This window comes from Gymnogyps californianus, chromosome Z (genome assembly GCF_018139145.2).
Source record: "Gymnogyps californianus isolate 813 chromosome Z, ASM1813914v2, whole genome shotgun sequence".
In the NCBI taxonomy this organism is placed as follows: domain Eukaryota; kingdom Metazoa; phylum Chordata; class Aves; order Accipitriformes; family Cathartidae; genus Gymnogyps; species Gymnogyps californianus.
Genome location: NC_059500.1, coordinates 16,088,534 through 16,101,978, shown reverse-complemented (window position 1 = coordinate 16,101,978; position 13,445 = coordinate 16,088,534). Strand labels below are relative to the sequence as shown.

Here is a 13,445-nt window from a genome sequence, read left to right as displayed (position 1 = left end):
ATGTGCTGCCTTGAAATTACAGAGCTCAGATGTTACAAAAACATTTCTTTTGGGTATCTATACCTATAAATAGAGCTTGCTCTCATGTAGACAATTCTGAAAATACAAAGTACAACGCAGTCCACATTGTGTGGGGGGAAACTGCATTTTTATCAGGCAGGGTATATGCTGGTACCTCCATTTAAAGCAGAGGCAGGTACAGCTGGTTAGTTGGTAAGACCAGAGAGTCCTGGAGAGAGAAAGGACCTGGCAAGTACAAACGATCTATAAGGATGCTCAGTAAATATTTAGAAAACGTTAACAGATTTCTCATTTCTTCTGGATTTTCAGAGAAAGAGGGTCCACAATGTAGTCTCATTGAACAGTAAGACAAGCAAAGGTCCAAGGTTTCTCACTGCAGTGAGAGAGGAGGATGTTTTTAACACCTAACTTCTTAAAGGTTTCAGAGATTTTCCCATTCCTGTCTTGCGGTTGTTTGAAATGTTCTGGGAAGACCAAAGCTTCTAATGACAGCCTTCCTGATGACATTTAGCAAGCATTGCACAACAGACTTCTAACCTTAAACTAGGTTGTGTTTTTGTCTGAGAAAGCACCCCAATATTGCAGGTCTTTGCATGTTTCTGCTGAATTGGGAAATAAGCTGGCAAGGTCCATGTATTGCATCCAGCATTCTGTTCAGTGAATAGTCACAGTATTCAGGCTGGCCTGTGGTCACAGTCCTAAACAAAAAAGCTAAATGTGTCTGTGTTGGCAAGCTGCTACGATGGAAAAGGAGCTCAAAACTGTAACAAATGTAAAAGTTGAGTCTCACAAACTGCCACTGAAAAGAGAGCATTGCTTTTAAGTTACTCATGAAAACAGCATCTCCTCCATCAGCTTGAATGGTCCTGTCTGCATAACCAGTCTGATAACAGTGTGTTTTATGTAATAATTTAAAAACATTGAGATTTAAAAAAAAAAAGTATTTTTCTCCAATCTATGACTACTTAGCCTGTGGGCATTTCCTCAAAACTATTGTCTTCTAATTATCAATGGATCTCTTCAGAATGCAAAGGCGGTCCTGCTGAACAAAATAGCCTGCTTGCAGGACCAGGACAACTTCAGAAGTGAGTGAAAAAGCCCCTAAAGGGCAGAGGCACTGTAAGATTAAGCCTGTATTTTGACTTTTGTCATGTCAGGCACATGCTATGAAAGAGCAGGAAGAGAGGAGGAAATAACCTACTTAGTTTTGACCAAAATAAAACTTTGTTTTGATAGAGTTAGGCTGACTTGGCCTGAATTGTCTTGATGCTGATATGCCTTTTAAGTCCCACTGATTCATTGTTTGGAAAGTAGAGACTGTTATTGTTGTCTTGCATAACAGCTTTGAAGCTTTGGTTTACTCCCTGGCTTTGCTAGATTTCTTGTTTGTTTTGCTCTGTACATCTATAGGCAGTTGTCCTTCCTCCTTCTGTCTTTAAGTATGCTGCAGTAGCTACACCTCCTGCACTGGACATCCTTGCCATTGTGTGCATGGGTGTACTTTTATTAAACTAATTTGAGCAAGGTGATTCTTCCATGTTCAGCTCTTCTGTACCCGTCTTCCTTCCCCAAGTGCTCGTAACCAGCCTCTTTATAAACCAGTGCTGCTGTTTCATGACTGTGAGCCCTGGCAGAACTGAGGTGGAAGCTAAGACATCTCTACGAGTGCTAGCAAACAAAATGGGAATTTTGGAAGCCTTTCCAGGTCCTGGACTAAAGCAGTTTGGTTTGGTGATCCACCAGAAGGCAGAGGGCCCTGCTGTATTTCGGTAACCCTGGGGAAAGTGGCTGGACTGAACAAATGTTTGCATTCCCTTCCCTAATAAGAGGCGTAATAAGAGAACATCTTGTTTTCTCTTATTCTAGCAGTGATTGCCATTGCTCTTAAAAAAAGAGCTGTTTTTTCACTTGCTAAGCACTATCTTTTTTTCTTTTTTCTTTTTTTTTTTTTTGTGAAGAGAAGGTGAAAATAATGACTTGAAAGACTAGGTTAAGATTTGCCACCTTAAGTGGTTTTTGCTGTCCTTCCTGTTCTGCTGTCAGTAAGTGCCCAAAATAAGCCTCTTTGACTTGTTAAAATAACTAGCACCTTGCCTCGCTAAGGTGCTTAGCTGCAGAAATAGTTGCAAAAGAGAACGGAAAATAAACAATTCTTCATGGCTGTAGTACACAGGGCAAGAAATGCTGGACATAAGTTGTAATAAGGGAGGTTTGGTTTGGACATGAAGCGCTAGGCTCGTAACTGTAAGGAGTTTGGAGGACATACAGTTGGCTGTGCGGAGAGGCTGCGGGTTGTCTCTCCTGTGTGGGTTTTTGGAGCAGGTTTGGCTGATAGTTACCGGGAACACAGAAGGACAGACTAGCTGAGCTCTTGAGGTTGCTTGCTGCCCAGTTTTCTGTAAAATTTAATGTCTTACCTGTGTGCTTTCATTACAGTTACCGCTGGGACATACTGAGATTCATGCCCAAAGTAGTAAATATTTTTGTAGAAATTATTTTGACAGTGTAGGTATGCGGCACAGAAATAACACACTGTCTAAACTACAACATGTGATGTTTGACATCAGCTGAGCAGAGTTGTTGCTACACTGTCTTTCTGCTTGGAAGGAGTTTTGGTTTGCAGATCTGAGAAGAAAAGGATGGAAATCCTAATGCTTCCCTCATCGTTTGGGCTCAGGAATGTCCTCATCTCTTCCTTCCCGGCAGGTGTCTTCTAAGGAGCAAATCATGCGAGACCTCTGAATTCCCACAGTCGTTTGTTGTGATAAATGCCGAGACTTTTCTGTTAATTGCTGAATCTGTAGCATTCTCAGGCTTGGCATCTGGAGTAGGAGAACATTTTGTAATTCTGAGGAACATTTGTATTCTGAAGAATAGCTCTGACTTTGGGGAGAGGAAATGCCTCTAATTGCAGAATAGGTTGTAATAATGGCTTGATGTAGCATAGGCAAATTCAAATACTCCCTCTTGTTCTGGATTGTTCATGCCTTATATAAGTTGGTGATGTACAGAACAAAGATTTGTAATAATTGTGTCTGTTTAAGAGAAATATTTATGTTGCTAGAAGTATTGATGGATATCTCTTCTCATCACTGAACTTCATAGGAAGCCTGGGAATGTTTTTGAGGGTATAATTTACCCCTAATTCATTCTTTCCTCTTGATAAAAACAAGATGTGTGTTACCTAGTCTGATTTATAATCTGGTGTATTGATTTGAAGTAAAAGAATCTTGGCTTCTGTAAACTGTTGTGCTTTAGCAAGCTGAAATGAGTTGTGCTGATTTACAGCATGTGTGAGTTTGACCTTAACTCTTCAGACTACGTAGTTAGATGTACTTGTACTGCACTCTTAACAGTAATGTTCTTTACTGGAGTTAATGAAAATGAAAATTCCTGACAGTATTGAAAAGGAATTGAAAAATTGACCCTGCTGGAGTGAATTACCCCTCTGGAGTAAATGCATGAGCCATTATTCTTTCTGTAGTACCTGTTGCATTTAAAACATAGTCACATTTGCTGTGAAGCACAAGGCTTGAAACTGCACTGCATATCCATTGTGCTGCCCTGAGACTGCTGCTAAACTTGATGGCTCTCATTTCTCACAGGGGTCAGTGGTCTGTTGCACCAGGCATGTGCTAGTGTAAAAAGTGCCTGTGCTGTCACCTTCCCAAGGAGTCCACCTAACCCCAGCAGTTCCCTGGAGAAACAGTAACAGAGTCATACTCCTGGGGCTCATCACCCTGGAGTTTGCAGCCAGGAGGCAGGCGCTTCTTGAATCCATCCACTAGCAATGCGGGCTCTGACCAAAATTATCACAACGTACATGTCTGTGATGTTATCGTTTTGCCACCTGTAAGGAGCTGGACTTTTTGTGTACCCCTTCTCTTCAAACAATTGCCCTTCTCTCGGGGCAATCAAACTTCGGGGCAGTTGTGGCCTGTTTCAGTCTTCCCATGGCTAAGTGTGCAAACATGATGGGAAGCGTTAAGGGGCATGGTCCTGTTTTTTCAGAGACCTGTCCACCTTCGATTGGCAGAAAATGTTGCTCCTCACAGCTGCTGGAATTTGTTCAGATGGAAAAAGAAAAATTTGATTACAGATTAGTTTTATTTGATGTATAAAATGCAGTAATGAGTTGAAGGTTGTCGTGTGAAAAAGGAGGAGAGAGAATCTTGGGGTGTGGGGGTTTATGATAAAGAGTGGAACTTGCCATAAAGCTGGAGATGGGGGAACATAATTGTACCACCTGCATCTGGTCCAGGAAGCTATTTATAAATGTGTTTGATTTTTAAAATGAATACTTCAAATTTTTAAGCCTAAAATACACGTGAGTACAGAGACACATTCCAGTTCAGGGTAGGAGGAGTAAAGTTGCACTTTAGGTACCTGATGAGGACTTTGTCTGTGTTTCTCCATCTACTGTGTTTCATCTTTTTTTAAAGATAACCTTTTAAAGATGACGTTTGGATAGGGATCATCTATAACATTTGCAGACACCTGTCATTGAAAAAAAAGCTGCCCAATATTTCATCTGGTAGAAGCTTTTTTTTCGTCCTGTACAATTTCCGTGCGCTCAAGAAAATGTAGACAGCATTCCCCTGGCCACCCAAAGGGTGGTCCAGTGCCAGAGTCAGTTGCTAGCCATAACCACAGCCTTTTCTTTGTCTTGTTTTTCTGAGCATCTTAGCAGAAGACAGATATAACTGAGGGTACTGCGCATGGAAGGTTCCCTCCGGAGCTGAAAGTTGGCATTCACGACGTGTGAAATGCTCAAATAAAACCACACTGACTGCAGGCCTGGGTTTGGGTGGCAGACAAAAGCGATAGAGGGAGGCAATGAACTCGAACAAGGTTTCAGATGGATTCGTGGCAGCGATGACTTAGTAGGGCGTATGCTACTCAACTCTCTAGTTAACAGCCCACCACCCCCTCTACAAAGCCCAGTAGTGAGCTGAGAGTTCATGTTGGACATCAGCTGCTGAGGATTGCAGGAGAATCTTTTAAGTGAATTAATTTTAATCTACCATTTTATTGCCTGGGGTCGATGAATGTAAAGTGATGTGTATGAAGGGGGGAAAAATACTCTTACGGGTTGATGAGCCTTGAGTCAGCTTTTACATATCAGGCAAGAAATGAAGTTACAGTTACAATGGTGTGTCTAGGGAAATATGCGCCCAGTGTGTAATTGTCAAAAAAAAGCGAATTGAACACTAGACATTATTAGGAAAGGAATGGGGAGGAGTGGCACAAAAGCCACCTCTGTGCCATGATATAAACTCACAGTATGCACGTACTGTCTTTGCAGTGGCTGAGCTGCTGGCAAGTCCACAGGAGTTTCATGCAGCATTAGATCTTCAAGAAGGCATTTTCTTTTCTTGTCTTGTCTTTTCTTTTTAAATCCCCTTTCTCATTCTTTCATGTAATCTATGTAAATTCATAGGGCTTTTTATAGAGGATTGTAGAGAGTTTTCCTTTATGTAATACTCCTACATATATCAGGCCACCCTCTCCAAGACAGGGACTTCTTCCGAGTCTTACATTTAACAAGATGCCCCAACGAATTACTGTTTTTCATTTAGTTTTATTTATATTCACATTAATGAGCTGAGTATGTTCTTTAATGCATTGCACTTAAATTTTTCCAGAAATGAAAAATTTATTGGGCACTGATAGCTAGGAGAACAATTCTGAGTTACTAGGCCATTCCTGGCTGAGCTAATGGTTTGTTTTAAAAACAAGAATAAGCCCTTTAGTCAACTAGGTCATTCAGTGATCTATAACCTTTGTTAAAAGATTAGAAGAAACTTTGGCAGGTACTTGCTGGGAGTTACAATGTGTGCAGGTGAGCAAAATGCAAGCACTCACAGATAACGCCAAACAAAATGAAATTATTATTTGCCAAGTAATCCAGACAATATTGAGGAGTTGTGGTGTTGTCACTTAGTGTCAGGGTATGAAATTTTCCCAGTGCTGGTTCTGTGACAGACAGTTGGCCAAAACACTGTGTTGTTTCTAGGGAGTTACTGAAGTTTGCTGTGGGTCTGCCCTGTGCCAGTGCATGCAAGGTGTGCATGGAGAGAGCGCTCGGCTGCAGGAACTTGCCTCTGTCTTCGGGTGCAGGAGCTCTCTCTTTCCGAGAGTCCTCAATGTGACCTGTGGCAACGAGAAGGGTGATGGCTCCTGTGTTAGTACCAGACCACGTCCTGCAAAACCCGTGTGTCGTGGCACCCTGCAGTGAAGACAACAGGAGGGAATTGTTGGAAGAAGGAGAGAGTGTTACTGCTGCTTGTGGTACCGGTGCAAGTTAATTGAGATGTAAGAACCGGAGGCAGAGGGGCAGGAGGCGACTGGGAGGACAACAAATCCAGACAACGAAGGGTTGGAGGAGGAATTGCAATTTACTTTGCAGGTGTTTTTGTTAAGCTCAAAATGAAATGAGCTTATCCTCACTGATATGAGAGAAGTGCTCTTGGGTTAAGAACGCACATGTGAATAGGTCCACAGTGAGTCTTGTGTGAAACTGATCACGCTTCCAGGAGAGGATCAAATCCGTTTTGGTCTTTGTGTTGACATTCCTTGGTCCTCCTTGGAGAGCAGTTTTGTAGCTCTACTTGTAAAAGTGTTTAGCAAGTGTAAAATTAGATTTATAAATACAATTGTTAAAATAAAAAATTAAATGAAGACTAACATATTAAAATATAAATTTACAAATAAATTTATGTTTGAAAAACAGCAAACTGAATTATGGTATCTCCTCAAAGAGGAAACAAAAGTAATTTCCAACACCTAGGATTTTGCTCAGGACTGGGTCATCTTTTCAAAAGTGGAAGAAGATTATGCATTAAATTTGGTATTTTATAAGTGATTCTTACCCAGACATCATTTGCATGGGACACTGATACATTGCTAGAGTCTGTACGGGACATAATCTACCTTTTTCTTCTTCCCACTTTTGGGATCTGCTTTGAAGTCTGCCTTGAGGATAGAGAGAAAAAGGGTTATATGGAAAAAGTGTGGTATATTGGAGGGTGTAAATAGCCCTTGCTTTGCTAGCAAGTGTTAGACAGCCCATGAGTTACACTGATGTCCAGCTTTTATCTCCTGCCTTCCTAGGGAGGGCTGGAGGGAGATGTTTTCTGTTTCCTTGCAAGTGTATGTTGGAGAGCTACTGGCTGTATGTTCACTGGGTGTTGCCATATGTACACATTGCCTTTTTCTTTATTAAATCCCCAAGTCAAACAAAATGTGATAGGGAAAGTGGCCCTGGAAAGTGAAGGCTTATGGGCAGAGACTGCTGTAAAGCCATGTCTCATGCTCGATGTGGACAGGGAGCAGTCCTGTGGTGCCTGATGGCCACCTGGCTTCTTGCTGTGCATTGGGAATATCTAATTTTCTATATGAATAAAGTCATTTATTATTGAGTAGATGAAGGGAGCAAGAGAAAGTTGTCAAATGTGGTTGCTGCCGTATGCCTGACCGTATAGTTAGGTGCTCAGAGAGACCACATGAAGTCCCCCAAACCTGCAAGTAAACGACTTCGTGGATTCTGTCAATGTCTCTTGAAATCACGTCTGTTCATCTTCCCTCAATGTTGTAAAGCTTCATGCAGCTTAAACCTGGATATAGGTGCCTTGTATTCAAAGTCCAGTTTGAAGGTTGCAGGCACTGCTTTCTTTAAATACACCTCAAGAGTTTGTCTCTCCCTTCATCTATGCTGTTAGGTACTTTAGGCAGTCCTTCAAATGCTTAGCTAAAGGATGCACTGAGCGCTCCAGCCTTTCAAGCCTGACTGAAACCGTAAGTTTTGTATACAGTATCTGAAAGCTGCAATTGAAATAGCTTTGTTTTGACTTAGACAATCCATGGTTGGTACATGCTGGTAGCTCGTCACTGAGTTTGTATGTATGAAGAAATCCTCTTCCTATAAATAGAGCAGCCTGTCCTCTTCCTTTTTCTTTAAATGCTTTTTCCTTAAAATTTTGCATTTCACCTCCTGAAACTTCACACAGTGTCTTCTGGCTTGTTTTTCCTGGTGAAAGATCACCCCTTAAAAAACACCAAACCTCTCCTGGCTGTCAGAACTTCAGGCTTAATTGTGTTGCCTCTCCTGGACTACTGATACAAATTGAGGATTCCCCCCCTCCAACATTGTTCATGCTTCAGTTTGGCTTGCTCCCTTTTTTTTTTTTCCTTTCTTTCGGGAATGTGGAAAAGAAAAACAAAATGGTGACTTGTAAGAGTTAGCTCACCCCCTGAGGAATTTTGTGGGACAGGAGAAAGACACGTAGCCAGAGCGCATCCTCCCTGCTGACTTTGAGGCACGTGACAAGCAGAGGGGGGGTGTGTGAGTATCTCCTGAAAAATGTGTGAAAATTTTTCATGGAGGATGTTACCTTCTCTGTTTGGGCACTGCTGATCTCCTGCCGTTTGTCTCCTGATATTCCTTAATTTGATTCTTTGCAAATGCTTCAATCTTTCCCTTGAAATTGTAGGAAATTCATTATTTTGCATGTTGTCTCTTTCTGTATGCACTCGGTCAAACAATTAAAACCTTTATGCACCTTCCTATTTTATTCCTTGTCTGAAACCTTCATTCACCTTTTGATTTTACTGCTTGCCTAAGTTCCCGGTTTGAATTCTTCTTTAGTATGTTCTTCTGTGCCATGAGATGTTTCTGCAGCTGAACCATGAGATGCTGTCTTTGTGCAGGACCATGTTTTACTGCTTCTGTCACCACAAAGAGAAAATTGAGTGGTACTGTGTAATGACTTGAGTTGTCTGAATAAATGGAGAACATCTCTCAAGGTCCATGCCTATGGAAGGAGCCTGACTGCTACTGGCTGATTCGGAGCCACCTTCTCTGAATTCCCTGAGGTGTTTGTTAGGGTTTGGTTAACTTGTGTATTGAGTTATTGTGTGTGCACTTAAAATAAAGCTAGTAGCCACTTGGAGATACTGGTCTTGCAGACTTCAGTTGCCTGCTGCTTCTTGCAGACCATAAAGTTTCTGGGAGCAATCTGCAGCGCCTTGCTCTGTTCTTTCCTTTCTAGTCTGCCCACTTCTGAACCAGAAAAATGAGGGAGAACAGTGCCATTTCACTGAATTTCATTAGTCACTGATCATTTCTCCTTGACTAGCTCTCACCCGTTTATGAAGTCCTTGACAGCTGCCTGTTTATATTTGAAGCTTCATATTGTCGCCTTTTGTGGGTTGGAGCCATGGGAACCTTTGTCACCATACTTCTGCCTGCAGAGGTCGGTCCCCCTCACCTAGCCAGGTTCAGCTGAGCTTCGGGCACCACCTGTGAGACAGCGAAGAGGCCACCTAAACAAATGGCTGGGGCAGGTGGCAGGGCGTATGTGGTAAATTTCAGACTAGCTGGTAATGAGTAGGTAGCTTTTCTCCTGCAGCCTCTGCAGACCTGCTCTCACAGCAACCAGCTGACCCTCCTAAAAGTGTCAATAGAAATGTTGTGGAGACCTGAGGAGAGAGTACATTACGTCCATCTACATCCATGTTGTGATAACATACATAGGTGTGATAAGAATTCACCAGTTCTCTGTATGGGGTCATACCTGTTTTCTGGAGCAGGAGATGCATCTTTCCTCTGTCTGGACAATCACTTTGTTCTTTTTGGTCTCCTCTGTGCTGATGGACTGTGTGCTCTTTCCTCCATAGTGACTACCTCCAAATGCGTTGGGCATCTGCATTTGCAGCTCTGAGAATCTGCTTTATCATCCCTTCGTTGACTGTTTCCACCCCTTATCTGACCCATTTAGTCAGGAATGCTGTCAGCCTTAAAGATGCACGTAACACTTCATAGCACCCAGCAGAAGGTTTGGACGTGCTCCATTCCCACTTTCTTTCATCAGTGCAGTGATCACTCTGTGTTCAACCATGGATGATGAATAACATGTTTGTACGCAGTAGTGACTTGCAGTGCTGCTTCTTTTTCTGACTTGCAGCCTAATGAAAAACAAACGTCTGCCTACTGCTCACATTAAGATGAGCACCAACGCAAAAGGGGACATCCTTCTTTTTGTGTGACCAAAAGGACAGGTTACTCTGCATGGACTGGCAGTAAGCCGCACAGAGAAGTTGACCTGGATTTGAATGCTTGAGTTGGCATGGGAGAAGTGGTGTTGTGAAATCAGAAGTCAATGAGCTGGAGAAGGGGGTGGAGAGGAGAAATGTCTGCTTTCGATGGCACTGGCACATGCAATCAGTAGCGGCAACAGGCCGCAGATGGGAAGCTTGAAGCATATGGGCTTTTTTTCAGTTGCTGGTGAAACTTAGGAAGTAGTACAGCGTGCTTCTGAAAAGCAAGGATGTGCGACAATCTCCTGATTACAGCAACAGTTGCCACTGGCAAGTGATCTTCTGCCCAGGCACTGAGAGAGGTCTGTGCTTCCACGCGAGAGGTCAGGGCCCGAGCATATGTGTAAGGCTTCATGCTTGAACTGGTAGAGAGTAATTCTGAAAGGAGGACTCTAAAGCCATAGCTGTGTGGCTTATTAGTTCCTAATTAATGTAAGGTGGTGGGAATGAAATAAAGAATCCCTTGTTTTCTTTGCACAGATTAACATCATGTAAATCCATGGTAAGAAGCTGTGGAAAATATCACCCCCATGAGAAATGATTTTTTCAAACACTGTTTTGCTTGAAATCATGCTTTGTGGAGCTCGGGTGGAATTCTAAACCTTTTGCTTCCACAGTAAAAGAAATAATTAGTTGCTCTTGACTTTCAAAGCTGCATCCAACTGGTGACCTTTAATTTTGTCTCCTTCATCCATTAAGCTCAGTGTGTAACAATACTGTGTTTTCTCCCATTTATTCCTGTCACATGCACTAGCTTGTAGAATAATTCACTTTCAAACATGTCCATCTGCTTTGGCTACATCAAAGATCTATTTTGGACTCTAGACTGTTTAAAATCTCCTCTGAAATTTAAGAGCTCATTTTGGTGGTTATGGAGAGAGAGAGTGGGAGGGCATGACTTGCTGTAGGCCTGTAATGCATTGGGATAAACTCTCCTTCCTTTTCCATTGCCAACATCTTAGTAACAAAATGAGCAGGAGTTCACACCCTGCTAGAAGTATGACAGTCATGTACGTTCTCAAACCTAGGGGAGAGCAAATGTGATTAAAAAGATGTGTTCCTAATTGTATTTGACTCCATATGATTTTTTGTTTGTTTTTTTCACAAAGTCCCTTGTTTGCGAAGACTTGCTTATGGTTCTTATTTTATTTCTGCAGTTTGCAACTTCATGTCTCATGAAAAGTGCCTCAAGAATGTCAAGATACCGTGCTCATGTATTGCTCCCAGCCTAGTAAGGGTAAGCACACACTGCCTTGTCTCTTTATTGGGATAATAGCACAAATTTATCACTAATGAACATGGTGTAGTGCAGTGGTGGCTTGTTAACATCGCAATGCTTAAATCAATTGTTAGTCATCACTGAGGCTTTTATAGCTGCTCAAAGGCAGTTGCATTTCCTTCAAAAAGTCCCTGCTATGGGGAGCTGTGAATAGTCTGTCTTTGAAGAGCAGTTACTTGCATTCTTTAAATATTACTAGATGTTCTTACTTGTGTGTCATTACCTGGAAGCCTCACAATAATGGAGTGGGGTGACTGATGGATATCAGTGCTCTCAGAAAACCATACCATGTGTCATACTAAAGAAGAACTCTGTACACCATGATATTTTTTACAGCAATTACATCTTACTGGGAAAATGCTAAAGCTTCTCTGCCTAGCGAAGGGGCTGTGTTTGGCTTCTATTGATTGCTGCATCTTAAGAACTTGCTTGTTCATTGTGTCCAGAGAATAAAGTCATTGCATTAAAAGCATATGATTTCAAAGCCAAAAAATCAGAGGGCTGGACTTCAATTGATGGTAATAATTCAAATTTATTTATTTTGGTAAGTAATAAAGTACTTGGTTTCAGATGCCCTGTGACTTTTTCTCCCATGAGACTTCATGCTTAAGAGATTGCTTTTAAAGGGTGTGAAAGATGAATCAACTTTAAAGAAGATAATAGGATGCAACTAAGGTATTAAGAAGCTAAATTGGGGAGAAAACAAAGTGTATTATCCACTTGGGAAAGGATGACAGAAAAGGAAAAAAAGGGAAGAAGGAGATGAGAAACTTATTAGAGGAGTAGTAAAACACTACAAATAGCTTAAGAAGCCATATGCAAAGGTCAAATGAGACATGACTGTAAAATCACAATCATGCGTTACAGACCTTGCTGACTAAAAGCACATTTATGGGAGCACATTGTGTGGACCTGGGCACCTGTGAGGGGGAGCTGATTCCCTTCTTTGTATCCTAAAAAGCTTTACAAGTTCCTTTATGTTGTGGAAACCTATGTAGGGGGTGAGACGGGAAAGTTTAAAACAGTATGTAACTCGAGTTACAGGAATTGGATAGAGAGAAATTAGCCACTCGTTTTTCTTAAATTTGCTTTGTCTAGATAATGCTGTTAGGCTTTGCTACATGCTTCCTCTTCCCCACATATTTTTCATCTTGAGAGGTATAACTTAGGTGGCAAAAAGGTGTCTAATACATAGAAAGTTGCCAGTGAAATAGTAAGAAATATTGCTCTAAGTCTTAGAACCCACGATAAAGGGACATGTAGATAGTGAGAAATGCTATTACTAAGAATTAGCATCTACTACTGTTTCAGTATGCTGGTGATCAGTCATTGCATCATGGAAAAAGGAACGATGAGTCAGATAATATAGGTATCTTTGCAAGGGCCTTTGTGGGGATGGTACAAATCCAACTGGGAAGCATTAATTCAGAGTGTCAGATTTGTAAACATTTGTGACTGCTGCTTTTGCGAATTTGCTCTGAACAATTTGACTCATTGTTCCTTTGTTTTTGCATGGTAAAAATCCTGCATTTAAATTTATTAATGTTTCCACTTGCATCAGTCATGGATGTCAGTGTAGCTTTTTTTATTCTTTTGCCAGTCCCCATTCTCTACCTGCCCCAACACGTGAATTTTATCTAATTGTTTATTGTTTACACATAAAATCTAACGATCCTTGTTGTGCAGTAGAATTTGTCTGAGTGTTGTTGTCAGTCCTCAAAGCTCTTTGCAGTTCAGTGTTGCTGTATTTAGCTGCAAAGTCTTCTGTGTTACCCATGTTGAGCTATAACAATTATGTGTTGAAAATACTGGATTGTGCTATTCTTTCTGGACAGTCTAGTCCTCCTTGACGAGGTCATCCAAGTTGCATTAATCCTGGTCTGCTGTGCAAGTGAAGTCTGCCATATGGGAGACATCATTTTGCATGCAGGCTCTGTTGAAGTAAATATTGAATTTGGCATTTGCTTAAAAAACATAACAGAGCAAAAACCAAATTATAATCGTTTATAGAATGTGTGGAAAGTTTATTTTCTTAATCTCCCTGGTC

The 13,445-nt window shown here is 41.5% G+C and overlaps 1 protein-coding gene across 1 annotated transcript in view; it reads left to right on the top strand.

Annotated features, from left to right (window-relative positions):
* DGKQ (diacylglycerol kinase theta) overlaps nucleotides 1–13,445 on the top strand; it is a 101,755-nt gene that overhangs the window by 16,666 nt on the left and 71,644 nt on the right. Inside the window, exon 2 of the mRNA XM_050912826.1 lies at nucleotides 11,277–11,356. Coding sequence (XP_050768783.1) covers nucleotides 11,277–11,356 — 80 coding nt within the window. The remainder of the gene's footprint in view (nucleotides 1–11,276; nucleotides 11,357–13,445) is intronic.